The following is a 16548-nucleotide window of genomic DNA, read 5'->3' as shown; positions in this document are numbered from 1 at the left end:
TTTGTGCAGCCATTGCTAACAGGCAGGTATTATCCTCTCTATGGACTCATGTCAGTGTGTACAGTACTTCAGTCACAATGTCAATATAGTGCGATAAATCACCTGTGATCAATCCAAACCAGTGTAATATATCAGGCCTGCTATTTAAATATGTAAAATGCTTATGGGTGGGGTACTGAGGGGAGTTCATGTGGTTGCAGCTTATGTCATGAATGACTGTAATATACTGTGGACTTACAACCTTTTATCCTTTACAGCCAAGGAAGGTGCCATCCTAGTCTCTATTTGGATTTTAGTTGCCATGGTGCTGCACATGTGATCAGCTATGACACCACCCATTTGAGGGATGGTCAGTTCAGTTGAGAGCTGAAGTAAGCACATTGGCAACTTGGACAGTTAGCATGCCTTGAAAGTAACCATTACATTGGTGGGGCTTGTTCTACTTTAAGCCTAGCCCAATTTTAATTGTGTGTGTGTTTTTCTATTTGCAATAAAGAAATAATGTTTTCATAAATTGCATTTGTGAAATTTATAATTGCAGTACCTGAAAAGTCCCAGTTGCAATTTTTAGTTATATTCTTGTTCCAAAAGAGGTGGTGCAGTGGAGCAGACAGAATCTGGAGCAGTTGCCCATATCAACCAATCAGATTCTATCTTTCATTTTTAAAACTAAAAAAACTGAAGAAAGAAGCTGATTTGTTACTATGGGCAACAGCATAAAACTCCAGTTTTAATAAATTTCCTTGAGGAGGAATCTATAGCATATATGTGATGTGACATACATGTCATTCTCTTGATTGAAGAGCATTTCGAGCTAATGGCCGCAGCCCTGAATTATAATGTTCAGAGAAGAAACCTGGGGCTCAGAAGACTTAATCATTGTCATGGGCCAAAATGAGTTCCTCACATAACTCTCAAATCACCCTTTGAGCTGCTCAGGGATGTGCCCTACTCCACTCTCACACACAAGGTTGCAATTCTTGTTGCCATCACCTCTTTGAGGTGGGTGTCTGAGCTGGTGGACCTATCCAGTAAAGAGCCCTTTCTGGTCTTACACAGGAACAAGTTGTTGTTGAGTCTCAGAACTTCCTTCTTTTCTAAGGTAGTTTTGGCCTCTCACCTCAACCACAACGTCTCTCTTCTGTCCCGCTGTCATTGCTTGTCTATCTTTCAGCCACTGCTTCTATTAGACAGACTGACTCTCTCTTTCTCATTCCTGAAGGTCCCCAGAAAAAGGGACCCCCTTTTTGCTTCATCATTTCTCTGTGGTTTACACAAACTACCATCATCAAAACTTATGGTCTCAAGGATCAGGTACCACCCTTTCCTGTCAAGGCACACTGTACTTCTGTAAGGGATGCTTATGGCTTTTTGGCAATTGATTCCCTTCTGTTCTTTTGACCATATGTTCTCTACGTTTTAACAGGTGACTGATCAGTCCTTTTCTGATGCCAGCTTCGGGTTTAAGGTCCTTCAGGTGGTACTTTGAACTGATGGCAGTCCCTAGTCCTGTTGTTTTATAGTGGGCCTCTTAGTGTTTTGTTTCTGTTGCCCACCTCTGAGAAAGTAAATGGCATTATTATACTAATAAAAATCAATTTCTTGGAGTTCACTGATGGTCGTAGGTTCATCCACCTGTGTCTATGAGTATGGTCTTGGTACTGTTTTTTGCCTGTGTCCAATTCTGAAGGAGATAGTATAACCCCACAGTCTCTGAATGCTTGTGCCCCCCCCCATGAACTCCAATACATGGATTTTACTGTAAGTACAAAAATCCAATTTCTACTTCCATCAAAGTGAGATCAAGCATCTTCCTGCTGTTAGAATGTGTGGAACCTTTTTGTAAAGCTTTTACCTAGCTGTGCTTTAGTAGTTCTAAAATAAAAGGAAGAATGTGATTGAATGTTATGGATGGCAGAAACATCAGACTTTGTACATTGGTGGAGCCTATATCTCGATGGCTGTCCTGGAAGATTCCTGGAAACAGAGTTATCAGGTAATCAACTCATGTTTTTTTTAAGATGATCTTTTTAACGGAACGTATCGCTCTATTTCAGGGCAAGTCTTTGAGTCTGATTTGCGGCTCTCTTTCTTGGTTGAGAGACTTTGAAGAGAAGAAGCGTCAGCAGGAGGTACTGGCACTGTCTGCGGGAGATACAGAAAAGGATGGAAACCAAGAGACAGAGGACTCGACTGAACTGTTGACAACCTCATCCTCTACAGAGCCTGACTGGATCACAGAGTTCCTGCACAAAAAGGAGGAGCTGGACATCAAGAACAAGATAAGGGTAAACCACGCTCATCATTTTAATGGCAAAGCCTGTTTTCTTACACTTAAAGAGACCCTTTTATCAACGTAAAAAGCTGCACAGAAAAATCAGTTTTTTTAATTTGCAGTGTTTTTCTTTTGGTTGATATTTTAGTCACTTGCAGTGTGCCTTTGAGCTTGCAAGAAATTTTGACTACTCCAGGAAGTGTCAGTTCTCCAGCACAGCCCCCTTTGCTTGCATGTCATAGCCCTCTCCCCCTCTGTGAGTTTATAATTACAGTATGTGCTGGTTCAGCTTCTCTACCCCTTATTTCATCTCCCTACATAAACTTTTATGTAACAGCCGGGGGGATGAGCAAAGAGGAATACTATAGAGCAGGGGTAGTAAATCAAAATTCAAGGGGGTCCGGTGACCAAAAACTTTCACTGAGCCGAGGTCCAGATCGCTGTCCAGAAAGAACCACAGTCTGCCATTTAGGCTGCATTAATACCAGCAGCTGCACTGCAACACAAATTTTTTTTATGTTAGAACTTTATTGAATTGTCACAATTGACATTTCATTATGTTCTATAGGCAAAGCACAGGGTGATGTGGTTGTAATACATTATAGCTGGCTTCACTGAAAAAAGTATAGCATCCATCAGAGTGCCCCTTACATCAGTTCAATGTAAGACAATGCAAGGGGGCACTCTGATGAGAACTGATAAGTAATTGTCCCCATCAGAATGCCCCCCCTTATATTAGTTGTCCCTAGAGTGCCCCTTTAAATTGTTGCTGCAACATTAATTTGCTATGGAGCCTGAGAAACCGGGAGGAGGGGATGGGAGGTGACAGCAGCCTCAGGACTTTTGGATGTCTACACAGGGGTGTGGAAATTTTGGAAAAAACTACGTGTCCAAGGACTAAAGCGGGGGCCGAATCTACTTGTCCCTCATGACGATCTACTTGTCCTGATACAAAAAAAAATAATTTTAACCAAAACCGTATTTAGTAGTGCTAAGAAGCACTTCTCATTGGTCAGTGCCGTCAGGTGACTGCGTTGACCAACGAGTGCTTTCAATTTGCGAGCGAAATTCAGACTACATGGAACAGGTACAGATAGTACACCCGTACTGGTGGACGGGAAGGACCGTTTGCTGAAAGGTAAGTATAGTGGGAGGGAGATTTGAGCGAGTAATTCCATTTTCCCAAATTACTTGGGAAAGTGAATATACCCTTTAGGGTTGGTTCAGACTTGGGGATTCCCAGTACATGCGATCGTGTGCGGTTCGGTTGGATACAGCGGTTGCATCCGCATGCATGGGGTTACATCTGCGTGGCAATCGCTGAAAAAAAGGTAGATGTACCTATTTTCACGACATGCACCGCACACTGTTTTCAACCGTGATCGCCCGCGGCGGTATTGCAGTAGGAAAACGCGCAATCTGCCTGGCTTTTTTAAATTGACAGAGTAAATCATGGATGAGAAGTTGGAACAAAGAGTAGTAATTGAGTTTCTGATCCCCCCCCCCTCGCTCCGTCACGCCCTCTGCTCCGTCCCCATTTCATTCAACGCTTCGTCCCCGCCCCCTGCTCTGTCCACGCTCTCGTCGCTCCACGCCCCCCGCTCGTAGCGCCGCTTTCGGCGCTCAAAGAAAGCCAGCCCTGCTACTTGTCCGTAGCAGGGCTAAAACAGTGCAAAAACCACTTGCCCAGTGCCCGGAACTACATGTCCCGGGCGTCGGGCGATACGAATTCCACACCCCTGCTACACAAGAGAGACGTTTTATGGGTAACTAACATGCCTAAAATATGTTAAAGGAGAATTATGGTGAAAGTGAAATACATTCATCCTCATATGTAGAGCCAATGTGTGACACTGAATCCGTGAAGGGAATTCTCCCCAATGGGCCACAAATGGCAAAAAAAGCTGACAGGAGTTATAACCTTTCCTTTTTTTTGATCAATAACCTTTTATTTAATTTTTATTGATATTACACATAGCAGATTTCAATAAAACAAAAAGCAGAAAGACAAAAACCCCAATACAGAACTAAACTACAAAAACAGATAATTTTCCCTCTTTTTTTTTTTTTTTTGCAAGGGGTAAGAATAGAGTGGGGAGGGGAGAGAAGGAAGAGGGGGGCATGGGGGGTAGAGGGGGGAATCTACCACAGGTGTGAGGGCAGGAAAAGAGGCAGGACAGAGATGTAGGTAAGCAATATGAAGCAAAGGGAACAAGGTCAGGTGAGAGGTACCTGGACCACGATGGGGGGTACTATGGCAGGCACGCGGCCTAAGCAATCGCAAAACTATACTCTCCGATCCGAGGATGGGAGAGTACCACCTATTGGGGGCAGGTGGAGTGGACTAAGCAAGCGAGAGGAACCTCGGGGAGGTGCAACCACTTGTACAGGACAAATGAAATTAAATTGAACAAATGCATAACATAACAATATAAACGTAAACGTGATGCTCAAAAATCTGTCAATAGCGAAGGAGGAGGCATTTACTGACCCGGTGGCTCCCCTCATCTCGCTCCGCGACAGCCCCCCCTATCACCCCTCGGGGCGAAGAAAGTAGGGTGCACCGGAGAGGAAGAAGCAAGTGGAGTGGGAGCCGAGCCCCCCCCCCAAAAAAGAGAGGGGGGCAACGCTCCCAGCCCACGACAAAACGAGCCGCCAGTCGCCAACATATCTCCAAACAGCCGGGCATAAACACGGAGGAGTAATCGTATTGTGTGAACTATAACAATATCAGGCAACGGTAAATCAAACATAAAGCAACCATAAACAGAACCTCCGAAGAGGAGCAGAAGGCACTCAGGGACCGTTTCCTGTCACTGCCATCGCCATCCCCCGCAGGAGGAGAGCCTAGAGGGGGGGCCCTAAAATAGCAGGGGAGCAAAAAGGTTAGTCACATAGGAATGTACAATAGTGAGATGTTAAAGGCCCTTAAGGTGAATGTCTGCGGGGGAGGGGAGGTATGGGGTCCTCAGTTCCAGCAGCGAAGGATACTAGCAGGTAGTTCAAGGCTCCCGGCCCACCGGGAGCAATGCTGGCGGCTGCCGCAACGTTGGGCGCTGCTGGTGTCCTGCTCCTCGAGGAACCCGCAAGGATAGACCGGCCGCGGAGGAGCGCGTGAGCGCCATCTTGGAGGCCGTCGCGGGATCCGGGATCGATGGTCTGCGGGCAAAGAAGTCGTAGATTGAGGCACTGGGGGGGTCACCGTGAGTACCGTATGCTTTCGGCTCCTTGGCCATGGAGAGAGTGAGCGGATAGAGTCGGCTAAAACGTATGTCCAGTTCAGTGATCACAGAGCTCCCCTAAAGCATGTCTTCACGGCGCCATGTCCAGGCCACGCCCCATTTTCCCTCATTTTATCCACTTTCTCTCTTTTCTGTTACATGGAGGATGAAAGGACTGAGATATCGATGACCTTTTCCTTTCTCTGTATCTCACTCCTTTACCTAATTGTCAGTTCGGATTCCAATTTCTAAATATTTTGATATTTGTGGCAAGTTCAAGAACTCTTTCCATGGGCCCACATTTTTTCACATGGCTTACTCCATTCCTTTACTCTGGCAGATAATCCTTCCATATGCATTGTTATAACCCTCCCTTACTCCATCCAAAACTAAAACCAAAATTGTTGTCCCCACTTCTCCTGGAAATGCACATATGAGAAGATTTTTGTAGAAATCAATGCTCTGGCCACAGGGCCTCCTTGAAGTCATCCTCTCATTACATAACAACAGTTTCAGAAACCAATGTAACTGCAGAGTAAGAATGTAAATACTTACCTTTCCCGCTGCCTATGTCACCAGCATGCTGCTCTGTTCAGTATAAATCCTACTCTGTAGGCTTTAGGGAAACTGATACTTCTATGAGTGTCCATCTTCTGGGTTCCCTGCAGCTCTCACTGGTTCCTCCTGCTGTCCTCCACGTCATTACATTATTATCATTACATTATACATTTATGATTAAGTCTTTATTGGGTGAAATGTGTCAGTGAGAGGGTCCCCGGTGGGGATTAGTATGGGTTTTATGATGGTTCCTGGTGTACATAGTTTTGCTTCTCTTACACTGTGGATTGTGAGCAGAGACAAGCTTGGGACCGGTACCCATGGTAGGAAGCCGAGTCTGAATTGCCTTTTAATTTCCGAAAATGCTAATTGCCTGGCACCCATGCTGACCTTCTGGCTTACATACACCTTTATTCGACAGAACAAGCATGCAGAAAAGGAGTTCTTACACTTCTGACCTTTTGTAATCTGGATGTTTGTGTCGGGGTTGGCGATTTATAGAAGTATTGAAGTCGGCGGGTTAGCAGAATAACCAGGCAACTAGCGTTTTTACAAGCAGGTCAGCAATGGCAGTTTCAGATTTCTCTCATGACTTGACTTCACTTTTGGCAGGTTTCGGGGCTTGCAGTACTTGGTATCAGTCAGCAGGTGGTGCTGTTCTCCTTTAAACAAGCCAGCGAGCCTTAGGGAAGTAGGGAAACCATTTTTTCATCTTACTATAATAAAAGGAAGCGTTATTGAGTTTTGTGAATTGACTACCTTTACACAGCAACTATATAACAAGCGATATCAATGAAATAACGGCCGAAATGAAGAAAATAAGCTTTGTGAATTGACCCCAATGTCTGTACGTTAGGGATGGACAACATAATGTAGAAATCAGCCTAAATAGCAAGATCTTTCAGGTCTGTTCATCCCATGTGTGTATTTCTTTTTTTTGGTTCCTTGTTGCATTTTGGTGACAGTGTACCACAATGCACAGGTGCATTTTTTTAACGGTTTGTGTGTTGGGGTCCAATTCAGAATAATTGTCAAGGCATAAAAACCGCTTGCTTTAACACCTGTTAACAAAGACAGAAAGGTGTGAATGGGCCCCTACTGAATAGTTGTGGGAAGGAACAAAAAAGCAATCCCTTCTGGCACAACTCTACAAGTAGTTCATAAAACTTTATTTCACATATTTTATGATTGTGTTCTGTAGACATTGCTTAGCCCATTCCAGTGCAATGGCTGGAATCTTTCAGCTTGAGTAACCATTTGAGTCCCTGGGCATTTATTTTCCTTGAATCACCAAGTCCCAAAGAGTTGTTTTTTTTTTGGCAATGTCTCTGTTCTGCACATTGGGAGAATTTATCAATTTGGTTGCATCATCAGCATCTTTTAAACAGTCGCATCCCTGATTTCTAGTGCATATAGGGACATATTTATTCTTTTAGTTTATGTTTCATTCTTAAATGTCTTTTTAAGGAGAACAGACTCTACATTTTCTCTAAACTGTAGCCAGCCTGCAGGGAACTTCCAGAAAGTGCTTAGCTGACTTGAGGCAGTGAAACTGAATTATCTTTGCAATACTTTAAGAGATGCTCTGGAGGACTTCTAGAACGTGCAAAGTTTGCAGGGTTTTTAATGGCGCAAATGAATGATGCAAATACTGGGCAGATGAGAAATTATGCAAAATGTCGCAAAATATGTGCAGTGAGACACAAACATGAATTTATCACCAGAACACATATCGAAAAAGCCGCATAACAGAGATAACATTTTGTGGTTAGTTAGCATGAAATTTTGTTCTTTGTGACAACAAATTTTTGTCGGAAGAGAATAAGGAAGAAGAAGCTGTCTGCTGATGACTTTTTTTTTGTGGGTTTCTATTTGCTTGGGACCAAGTGCTGAGACTGGGGAAACAGTGCAAGAAGGAGCCAGGTAAGTACTACTAACTTTAGTAGGTTTACCCAACAGGCTGCACTTTTGCAGGTTTACTAAGGAGGGGGCTTTATTTGATAGCAAATTTGAATATACAGTGAGGAAAATAATGATTTGATCCTCTGCAGATTTTGTAAGTTTGACCACTTACAAAGAAATGAAAGGTCTATGATTTTTATCATAGGTGTACTAAATGATAGAGACAGAATATTAGCTTTACTTTAATTACTTTAATTGTGATAGCAATTACTTTAATTGCTATCACATAGGGGGGCTTACAAGCCCCCCATGTGATAGCAGATTGGTGATGACAGGTACTCTTTAAGGTGATGCTGGGGGTCCAAAAGACCCCTAGTATCACCTTTTACACTTGAAATAAGCTATTGAATTGCAGATCGCACTTCAATAGCTTATTGCTGGGCTGCAGGAGCCCAGCACTGACAGCTATGGGACCGGAAGTGATGCAATACGCGTCGCTCCCGGTCCCATAGTACGGGGAGGAAATCGGTGAACGGGCCCGTTTACTGGCCCGGAGAAGCGATCTGGCAACAACTGAGCCGCCAGAATGGCTTCTGTTGTAAAGCCGACAGTCGGCTTTACAAATGTAAACAGAGTTGCCGGGAGTCTGTTTAAACAGGCCCGGTGCCAGTGACGTACTATGGACGCCACTGGTCACTAAGGGGTTACATTTACTTAATCTCTGCAATCAGGGTTATTTTTTGGTTATGTGTTATTTATCTTGATTGCAGAGGTACAGTCTCCTCACTCAAGAGAGATATAGATGCTTGTTTGCAAAGGTCTTTTTTCCGTGATCTGTTAGAAGAACTAAGACCCTTCTTTCTGATTGTGCACCTTCTGATTTTTGTACTTGTGTTGTACTGAGTTATAGGATTTTACTCCACCTTTTACTAGGGCCCCAGGCAGGTTTCACATTCTCATACAAGTCTACGGGAATGTAAAACTGCCTGAAGCAAGTCATTTGCAGGTAAAATGCACCTGTTGGGTCATTTTGAATGATCTCCGCAGTGCCTCAAACTGATGCCATCAACACAAGCCTGTCGACAGTCCTCAGCTGAGCGTGACCTCATTGACCAACTGCATGGTGCGGGACTGTGCAAATAATTTTCAGGGTGTCTGAATTTCATTCATGCGGCCAGTGTAGATAGGTAGGTAGGGTCTCTTTTGAATGAAAAACTTTTTCCATAAAAACATTATTTGCACCTATTTCCAGTGCCAGACTACAGCCTTACCTGTATGTAATCCTGCTTCATGTATGGGACCTGTCACAACTGTAATGTGGAGGCTGTAATTGTTGACTTGTTTTTAAAAGCTCCAGAGCTGTCATAGTCATTTTTGCTTCACTGGTTAAAGTGGATCTGCCAGTAACTTTTACAAGCCCACATGAATAAATTTGAATACATTCTTAACATGTTAGAATGTACAGCAGTTGTGCATTTCTATTCAGAAAAGCTCCACTTTTTATTGTTAACAATCCGTCCTCGAGCTGCAGTCAGCGACTTGCCTAGGCTAAGATGATGTCACCGGTTTTGCTGCAGGCAAGAAAAAGCATTTCTAAGTCTGCACTTCCTTAATCGCCATTTCCTTAGTCTTAGGCTGCAATATTTTTACTTTGTAGAAAGTTAAAATGCGAGAGGCTACAGCAGGGGCTGATCTTTGTCAGATATTTGAGAGTCAGGAACTACACAGGCACCAGGATTTAAATGATTGTGTTATCTTTGAGCTGGCATCTCAGGCCAGGAAGTAGATGGTGACCCTGAATGATACCTAATCAAAGATGGCTCCGTCCTTCTGGAGAGAAAATCAGATGAAGGCATTGTCAGGGGGAGTACTGTGATCGTTGTGAGGCGTAATAAATACTTGAAAGTGTTACATTTACCTATCACTTAGCATCCTGCACTTCTCATAAAAAGATATATCAGAGGTCCACTTTAACGAGGTAAGGAGTTAAAATAAGTACGCAGGTTCTGACTTCAGTGCCTCTATGCTTATTCTGACTCAGTAAGTCATAAAGCAATCCAGAAACCTTCACGTTTAATGACAAGTTTAGCAGTTTCCATTCCCATTATTCTGCTCTGACAGGTGCCCTTTAAGTGGGGAGCGAGTTAAAAATAAAGCTGTGGTATGTTAATTGGAATGTCTTTTGACTTGTGTCACGTTTTGCTCTTCTTTCGGCATCCTCTTCCCTTTCTGCCAGAGGAGGTCTCTGTTATAAAGTTATACATACATACGTATAACTGAGGAGGTCTCAGTTATACGTATGTATGTATGTATGTATGTATGTATGTATGTATGTATGTTTATATATAAATAGCACATTTTCTTTGTAAAATGGAAACAAAGCATAATCATAATATCATTTTACAATTTTTTGTTTCTGCTGCAGCTTGGTAACACTTACTGGTCTTGTCCCTCCCCCAGCCTGTGCCTGGACAGTGAAAGGAGAAGCAACAGACTGATAGCTCATCTCTCTGTCACTTTGCCCTCTCCTTCTACCAGCATGTATTATATGAGCACTACACCACAATGGATTGGCTCCTTGTCCTGCTACTCCTTTACCCAGCCTGAGCTCTGCTGTTCAAGGACTTTGATAGAATAATATCAAGTTAATATCAGGCACTTACACTGCTTGCAATTAAAAAATAACATTATTTAAGTATGCAGAGCTGCATTAATTTGTGTCGCTTATGTCTGCATGAAGTTCAACTTTAATTTATTTTGCCTGATTAAAGTGAATCTAAAGTCTATACAACATGGTTACATGCCCTCAGTATGTTCTAGTAGGAACTCTCAGGCTTCTTGTTATCTGACCCTGGAGCCCCAAATCCCAGGTGACTTCTGGTATGCTTATATCAACTTTCCCGATTGAGAGCCTGGCCCTATTCATCTGCTGATCTTCACTATTGGCTGACTGGGTTTCCTATCACAGTTATGGACCGATAGCAAGACACAAAATGTATGAGGGGTATGGCTAGGCTTTGCAGCAAGAAAGATGATCTTTGCCTGCCACAGTGCTCCTGCAGGGCTGCTAGTACCTAAAGGGGTGCCTAAAGTTAGTGCAGAGGTGTGGTGGCACATTACTATGTTTAACCCCTTAAGGACCAGTGACGTCGATAGTATGTCACTGGCACCGGGCCCATTTAAACAGACTGTTTACAATTGTAAAACCGACTGTCGGCTTTACAATAGAAGCGATCAGGCGACTCAGCTGTCGCCCGATTGCTTCTCCAGGCCAGTAAACGGGCCGCCCGACACCCCCGCCGTGTTTCCCGGCCCCGTTGCCCCTCCTATGGGCCCGGGACCGGTTTTTAAAAGTCCCCCGCCTCCGCGAGCACGCACGTCACCACGTACACACGCGTCGGGTGCACCTACGTATAAAAACGACGATCGCACTACACATGTTGGGTATCGCCACGCATTTAATGGTGTTTTGGGCACATAAGGGCATTTTCACTGTATTTTGGGGTTTGATAATAAGTTGCGCTAATATCGTGCAACATAAAAATGTTAAACTGCCAACATTTTATTCTACAGGATCTCGGCTTTCAGAAAATATATAATGTGTGGGGGGGTTGAAGTAATTTTCAGGCCTAAAATGTGGATTTTATCATGGGTAAAAAAAATGAAAAAAAGGCCTCAGTCACTAAAGGGGTTAAAGTACAACTTTTTGTGAACCTGTGCTTTATGTCACTGTGTAACCCAGCCTACACAGCCTTGTATTGAACATGTCTCACACTGGCTCATCTTTATATTGCACACGACTCCGATTATTCTTATGGAAAAACTGTACCCTGCCGAGTAACTTAAGGCCTCCAAGTGAGGTTATTTTTTTAAACTTGACCCTGTATATATTTTTTATAGCAGCATATGCTAAGATAATATTTTGTTAGTTAACAAAAGGAAAACATTCTTGTATATTTGGGTACAATCAGTGCAAAGGTTATTGGCTTCTTGCTAGCATCCATGCAATTATTGTTTATTTAGGAGGATCAAATACAGCGGAAGAAAAAAGAGGAAAGACTGGAGCAGATGCGACATAACATTCAATTGAAGTTTGCATCAAAGAGAAAGGTAAGAGCTTTAAGAGAATGGAAAAAACTTGAACTTTACTGCAAATCTCTAAAAAAAAAACAAAAAGGTTAAAGGAAATAGAGTTGTGATGTCTGTTACCCGGAAAAGATGAGTTTTCATCCAATAATAAAGGCTGCCATGGCTTAGCACCTGGAAGTAGTGCTGCTTGCAGGGCACATCTCAGTAGTTTTATGGCTTGTGATGTTACCTTCCACAACTAGCACAGCTTCTAGATGTCAGACAATGGGAGCCTTTTTTTTTGATAGTGTGGGGATCTTTTTTTTGATTTCTTGTGCAGATAGAAAGTTAATGGAAATCTCTCTAACAGGAACTCAGGCAAGAGCTCCATAGAGTGGGGACGAGAACATCTGACAGCGTTTATATTGCCTTCCTGTCCCACTGACAAAGAGAGTGCAGGAAATTAGCAGCACTAAGATGCAGCAAAGGATGAAAACAGTATTTCTTTGTTGTCCTTTGAGGGACACAGAACGTCATTAACTAATGTCGTACAGGAGGATTGGACACAGAAAAAACACAGGAATCCTTTCCTATTTCCAGCTGAGTCTGGACCAGAATTGGCCTTTACTGTTGTCCCCTCCGTTCGTCTGACCCTACACCTGTTGCCAGTGGTTGGGTTTATTAATCCATCAGTCTTTGCCTCATACACTGAGTTATGTTGCCTTACCACCCTGCAGTTGCAACATGTCTGATTCTAGACACTGGGGGTACAGTCCTGCTGTGCTGGGTGTCCCCAGCTCTCACCCCACTAACCCTGGCAGCATGGCTTTTGATTTGGCTGATGTGTGCAGCCCGGAATCTTTGTGCCCTCTGCCCCTAGAGTCTTTGTCATTTTCTGAGTCTTCCAAAGATGCGTCTGTTGAGGCTGCCTCTTCTCCTCTAAGGTAGTTTTTACTTCCGCCACGCATAACTTTATGGCCCAAATTGCTCAGTTGTTTGCTGACTAAACGCAGAGACCACAAGTACACTTCTTCTTCCCCTGCTGATTTTATATCTGATCTGTTTGCGGCTTTAGAAGCCTCCGATCTCTCAGCCGGTTAGACTCTGTCTGATGCTGAGTGTATCCAGTCTTTGCTGGATGAATCTGCCGATTTGACTCTTATTGATGCAGTGCACACCACCTTGAAGCTAGAGAATCAGCCTGCCACGTCTACCAGCTTTCCCCAATCTTGGTTCTTTTAGAGCTCTTAAGGCCATTAAGACCATTCCAGTGCACCCGCTGTTCCAGGTCTTCCTTTATGGAGACTGTAGACTTCCTGAGAAGTTGTTTGTACCTCTCAAGCGCTTATCATCTGTACTCCTGTGAGGAGGACTTTGTCAAAAGGTGTTCTACCACCTCTGGATCCAGCAGTGCCCCCTCTTAACAACATGCCCACTATTTCAGTGGAAGATGCACTTGTCTCCAAGTACCCCACGGATAAGCGATTGTAGGCACTATAGAGCCTTGTGTATTCCCGCAAGCCCTGCTCTGCATCTTGTTTAGGCTGTGACATTGATCTGTCAAACCTTCACTGACCGGTCTAAGGTTACTAGAAGGGACCTGATCACTACGGTCATTGAACCTTTGGAACAAATGGCTTTAGCTTTGAACTATAGCGTTACTGGGCTGTTGGAGGTTTCCTGTCTCATTTTCGTCATAAGATTCCTACCGGTTCAAATGCAGAGAACACTTTGGCTAAAGCGTTGGCCTGCATCACCCGCATCTGAGAAGAGCTTACTCTGCAAGGACTTTGTGGGACAATGTCTCTGGGTCTACTCTGGCCACCATCTCAAAGGACTCCACAGGTGGCAAGAGCCCCCATATTTCTCATCCAAAGAAGCCTAATGTCTGGGAAGTCTTATACCTTGCTGGAGGTCAAGAAAAGTCCTTTTCGTTATTTCACAGCCTTCAAATTTTAAGGTCTAAGCTGAGCTCTCACGCTTCCTGCATGCCCTGGAATTCTAAGTCTGTCAGAAATCTTGTGCAGCATGAAGTTGAGGGCAACGTCTGTTAGCCTTTGCGGACATTTGGATGGCTTGCATCTCAGATGCATGGGTGCAGGTGGTGGTTTCCAGGGGCTGAAAGCTAGAGTTTCACTCTCAGCTCCCTCCTCAGTGTGTTTATTCCAACCTTCCTTTGTCACCGCACAGGTTAGCAGGTCTTCTGGATCAGGGTGTATTTGCCCCAGTCCCTGTGGCAGAATGGTTTCATGGATTGTACTCCAATCTAGTTCCCAAACCAAAAGGGGGGCATTCACCCCATCTTGGAACTCGAAGCTCTAAATGTCTTTATTTGGATGTAGAAATTCTGCATAGAAGTGAATTCTTCTACTGAGGGAACAGTCTACAAAGGTTCTGGCAGACCATGTAGCCCTGACCGTCAAGACCTTGCAGAGTTTTAGATGGATCCTGAGCCTTCAGAAATCAGAGCTGGAACTGACTCATCACTGGAAATATCTAGGTTTAGTCCTAAACACAGCTCAAGACAGTTTTTCTTCTCCGGTAGAAACTTCAAGCCAGTTTTATCTTAGGCCCCTACAACACAACATTCTGTTGTTGTGGGACAAGTCAGTCAAGCCCTTGCACATAACAATTCATCTGGCACCAAGGACCAGGTTGTGTCTGACTTCTTATCTTGCTCTGGATTTGAGGCCTTCCTTCCTGTGTTTTGGAAAATCCTTTCCTCCCCTGAAACCCTTTCCTTGTCTGTTTCACAGGATCAAGGTGGAGGGCATTCCAGTTACCCTTTTAGCTTCAGGTTAGCCCTGGCAGATGTGGTACTCCAGCCTTATCAGACTCCTGGCAGACACTCCATGGGCCCGTACAGTTTTAAGGACCAATTTACCATTCTGTTTCAGAGTCACTGTCCCAAATGGTATGGCTGTTGAAGCCCAAGTTCTGGAGGACAGGGGCATCTTTGAATCAGTCATCACCACGTTGCTAAAAGCTAGGAAGTCTTCTTCTCGCAAGGTCTATCACCATACGTGGAACACACTTCACTTGGTGCAGGCGCAAGGCTTTTACTCTAGGAAATTTTCTGTGAGACAAATCTTTTCCTTCTTCCAACTGAGTCTGGGCCAGAATTGGCCCACTGCACAATCACTTCTGGCCATACACTGTGAATTGAACGAGAAAAAAACTATTGTTTCTCCCATCTATGCTAACAGCATGAATGGAGTAATCACCCTACTGGTCTATTGTATTTTGACAGTGGCATACCAGTGCTGTCAGAATATCTAAACAGTTAAATTTGACCAGTGTATGACCAGCTTAAGTATCAGGTTTCTGCACTTGTTCCAGAGACCATTGGCTTCTCATTTGTTGATTACGTTTTTTCATGCAGGCCCCCCAGCCCCCCCCCCGTTCATTCCCTAGTGACTCTGTGGGATCTGAATTTAGCTCTCTTGGCGCTTCAAAAGCCACCCGTTGAACCCATCAGGGAGATTCCGCTTTCCACTCTTGCCCATGAAGTGGTGTTTTTTGTAGCCATCACCTTTGTGAGGCTAGTGTTTGAGCTTACAGCCCTATCTCGTAAAGTACCCCTTGTGGTCTTGCACAAGAACAAAGTGGTGTTGAGGCTCAGCACTTCCTTCCTACTAAGGTAGTTTTTGGCTCAACCACAAGATCGTTCTTTCAAATCTCTTCCTGGCTCCAGTTACATCAGAAAGGCTATTTCCTCCAATGTCTGGATGTGGTTCTGGCTGTGAGAGTCTGTTCTAAGCCACTGCTTCCTTCACAAAGAGCTAGCTCTTTGTCATTCCCGAAGGTCCTACCGGTAGTAATGGTGAACCACCTCCTGGTTTCACCATTTCTTGGTGGCTTAGATAGACCATTATCCAAGCTTATAATCTTAGGGACTGGGTTCTACCCTTTCTTGTCAAAGTGCCTCTTGAGATTTTCAGCATCTGGTGGCTGTTTCTTAAATTTGCAAGACTGCCAACTGGTCTTCTGTTCAAACGTTTCCCAAATTTACCAGGTGGATGTTCAAGTCAAATCTGATGCCAGCTTCAGATGTAAGGTCCTTCAGGCAGCTCTTGGAGCATCAGAGTGTCCCCAGTTCTTTTGTTTTTAGTGGGCCTGTTAGCATTTTGTTTGCTGTGATGCCTACCCCTCAGTTGGACTGCTTTGGGACATCCCAAAAGTTAATGACTTCCCTCAATGGATCAGAATAAAATAGGATATTACTCACTGTACTCACAATAAAATCCTTTTCTTGGAGTCAATTAAGGGACTCCGGTCCCACCCCTCCTGTGTTTATGGTCATGCTCTTGGTAATGCTTTGCTACAAAACTGGAGCATGCTGGTAGTAGGAGTGGTTCTCGTGTTCTGATCTACAATTTTGTTGTTTGTTTGCCTGTGTCCTATCCTTCTGTAGGTACTGGTAAAAAATGTTAGTTAATGACCTCCTGTGTTCCCCAATTAACTCCAAGAAAGGGATTTTTCAATGAGTACAAATATCTGTTTTTTTATAAAAAAAAAAAAAAA

General features: G+C 43.9%; 2 protein-coding genes across 2 annotated transcripts in view; one reads left to right on the top strand and one right to left on the bottom strand.

Moving 5' to 3' along the window:
- The window catches only part of FKBP4 (FK506 binding protein 4), a 38269-nt gene extending 31973 nt beyond the window's left edge, over positions 1–6296 (bottom strand). The window contains exon 1 of the mRNA XM_018576465.1: positions 6286–6296. The gene's annotated coding sequence lies outside the window, so the exon portion shown is untranslated. The remainder of the gene's footprint in view (positions 1–6285) is intronic.
- The window catches only part of DDX11 (DEAD/H-box helicase 11), an 81979-nt gene that overhangs the window by 890 nt on the left and 64541 nt on the right, over positions 1–16548 (top strand). Inside the window, exons 2-3 of the mRNA XM_018576423.1 lie at positions 2058–2288; positions 11980–12066. Of these exons, the coding sequence (XP_018431925.1) occupies positions 2058–2288; positions 11980–12066 (318 nt within the window). The remainder of the gene's footprint in view (positions 1–2057; positions 2289–11979; positions 12067–16548) is intronic.

The sequence above is a fragment of the Nanorana parkeri genome, unplaced genomic scaffold (genome assembly GCF_000935625.1).
Source record: "Nanorana parkeri isolate BGI_ZX_2015 unplaced genomic scaffold, ASM93562v1 scaffold67, whole genome shotgun sequence".
In the NCBI taxonomy this organism is placed as follows: domain Eukaryota; kingdom Metazoa; phylum Chordata; class Amphibia; order Anura; family Dicroglossidae; genus Nanorana; species Nanorana parkeri.
Note: the sequence above shows the minus strand (reverse complement) of the source record. Positions and strands in the feature narration are given on the sequence as shown.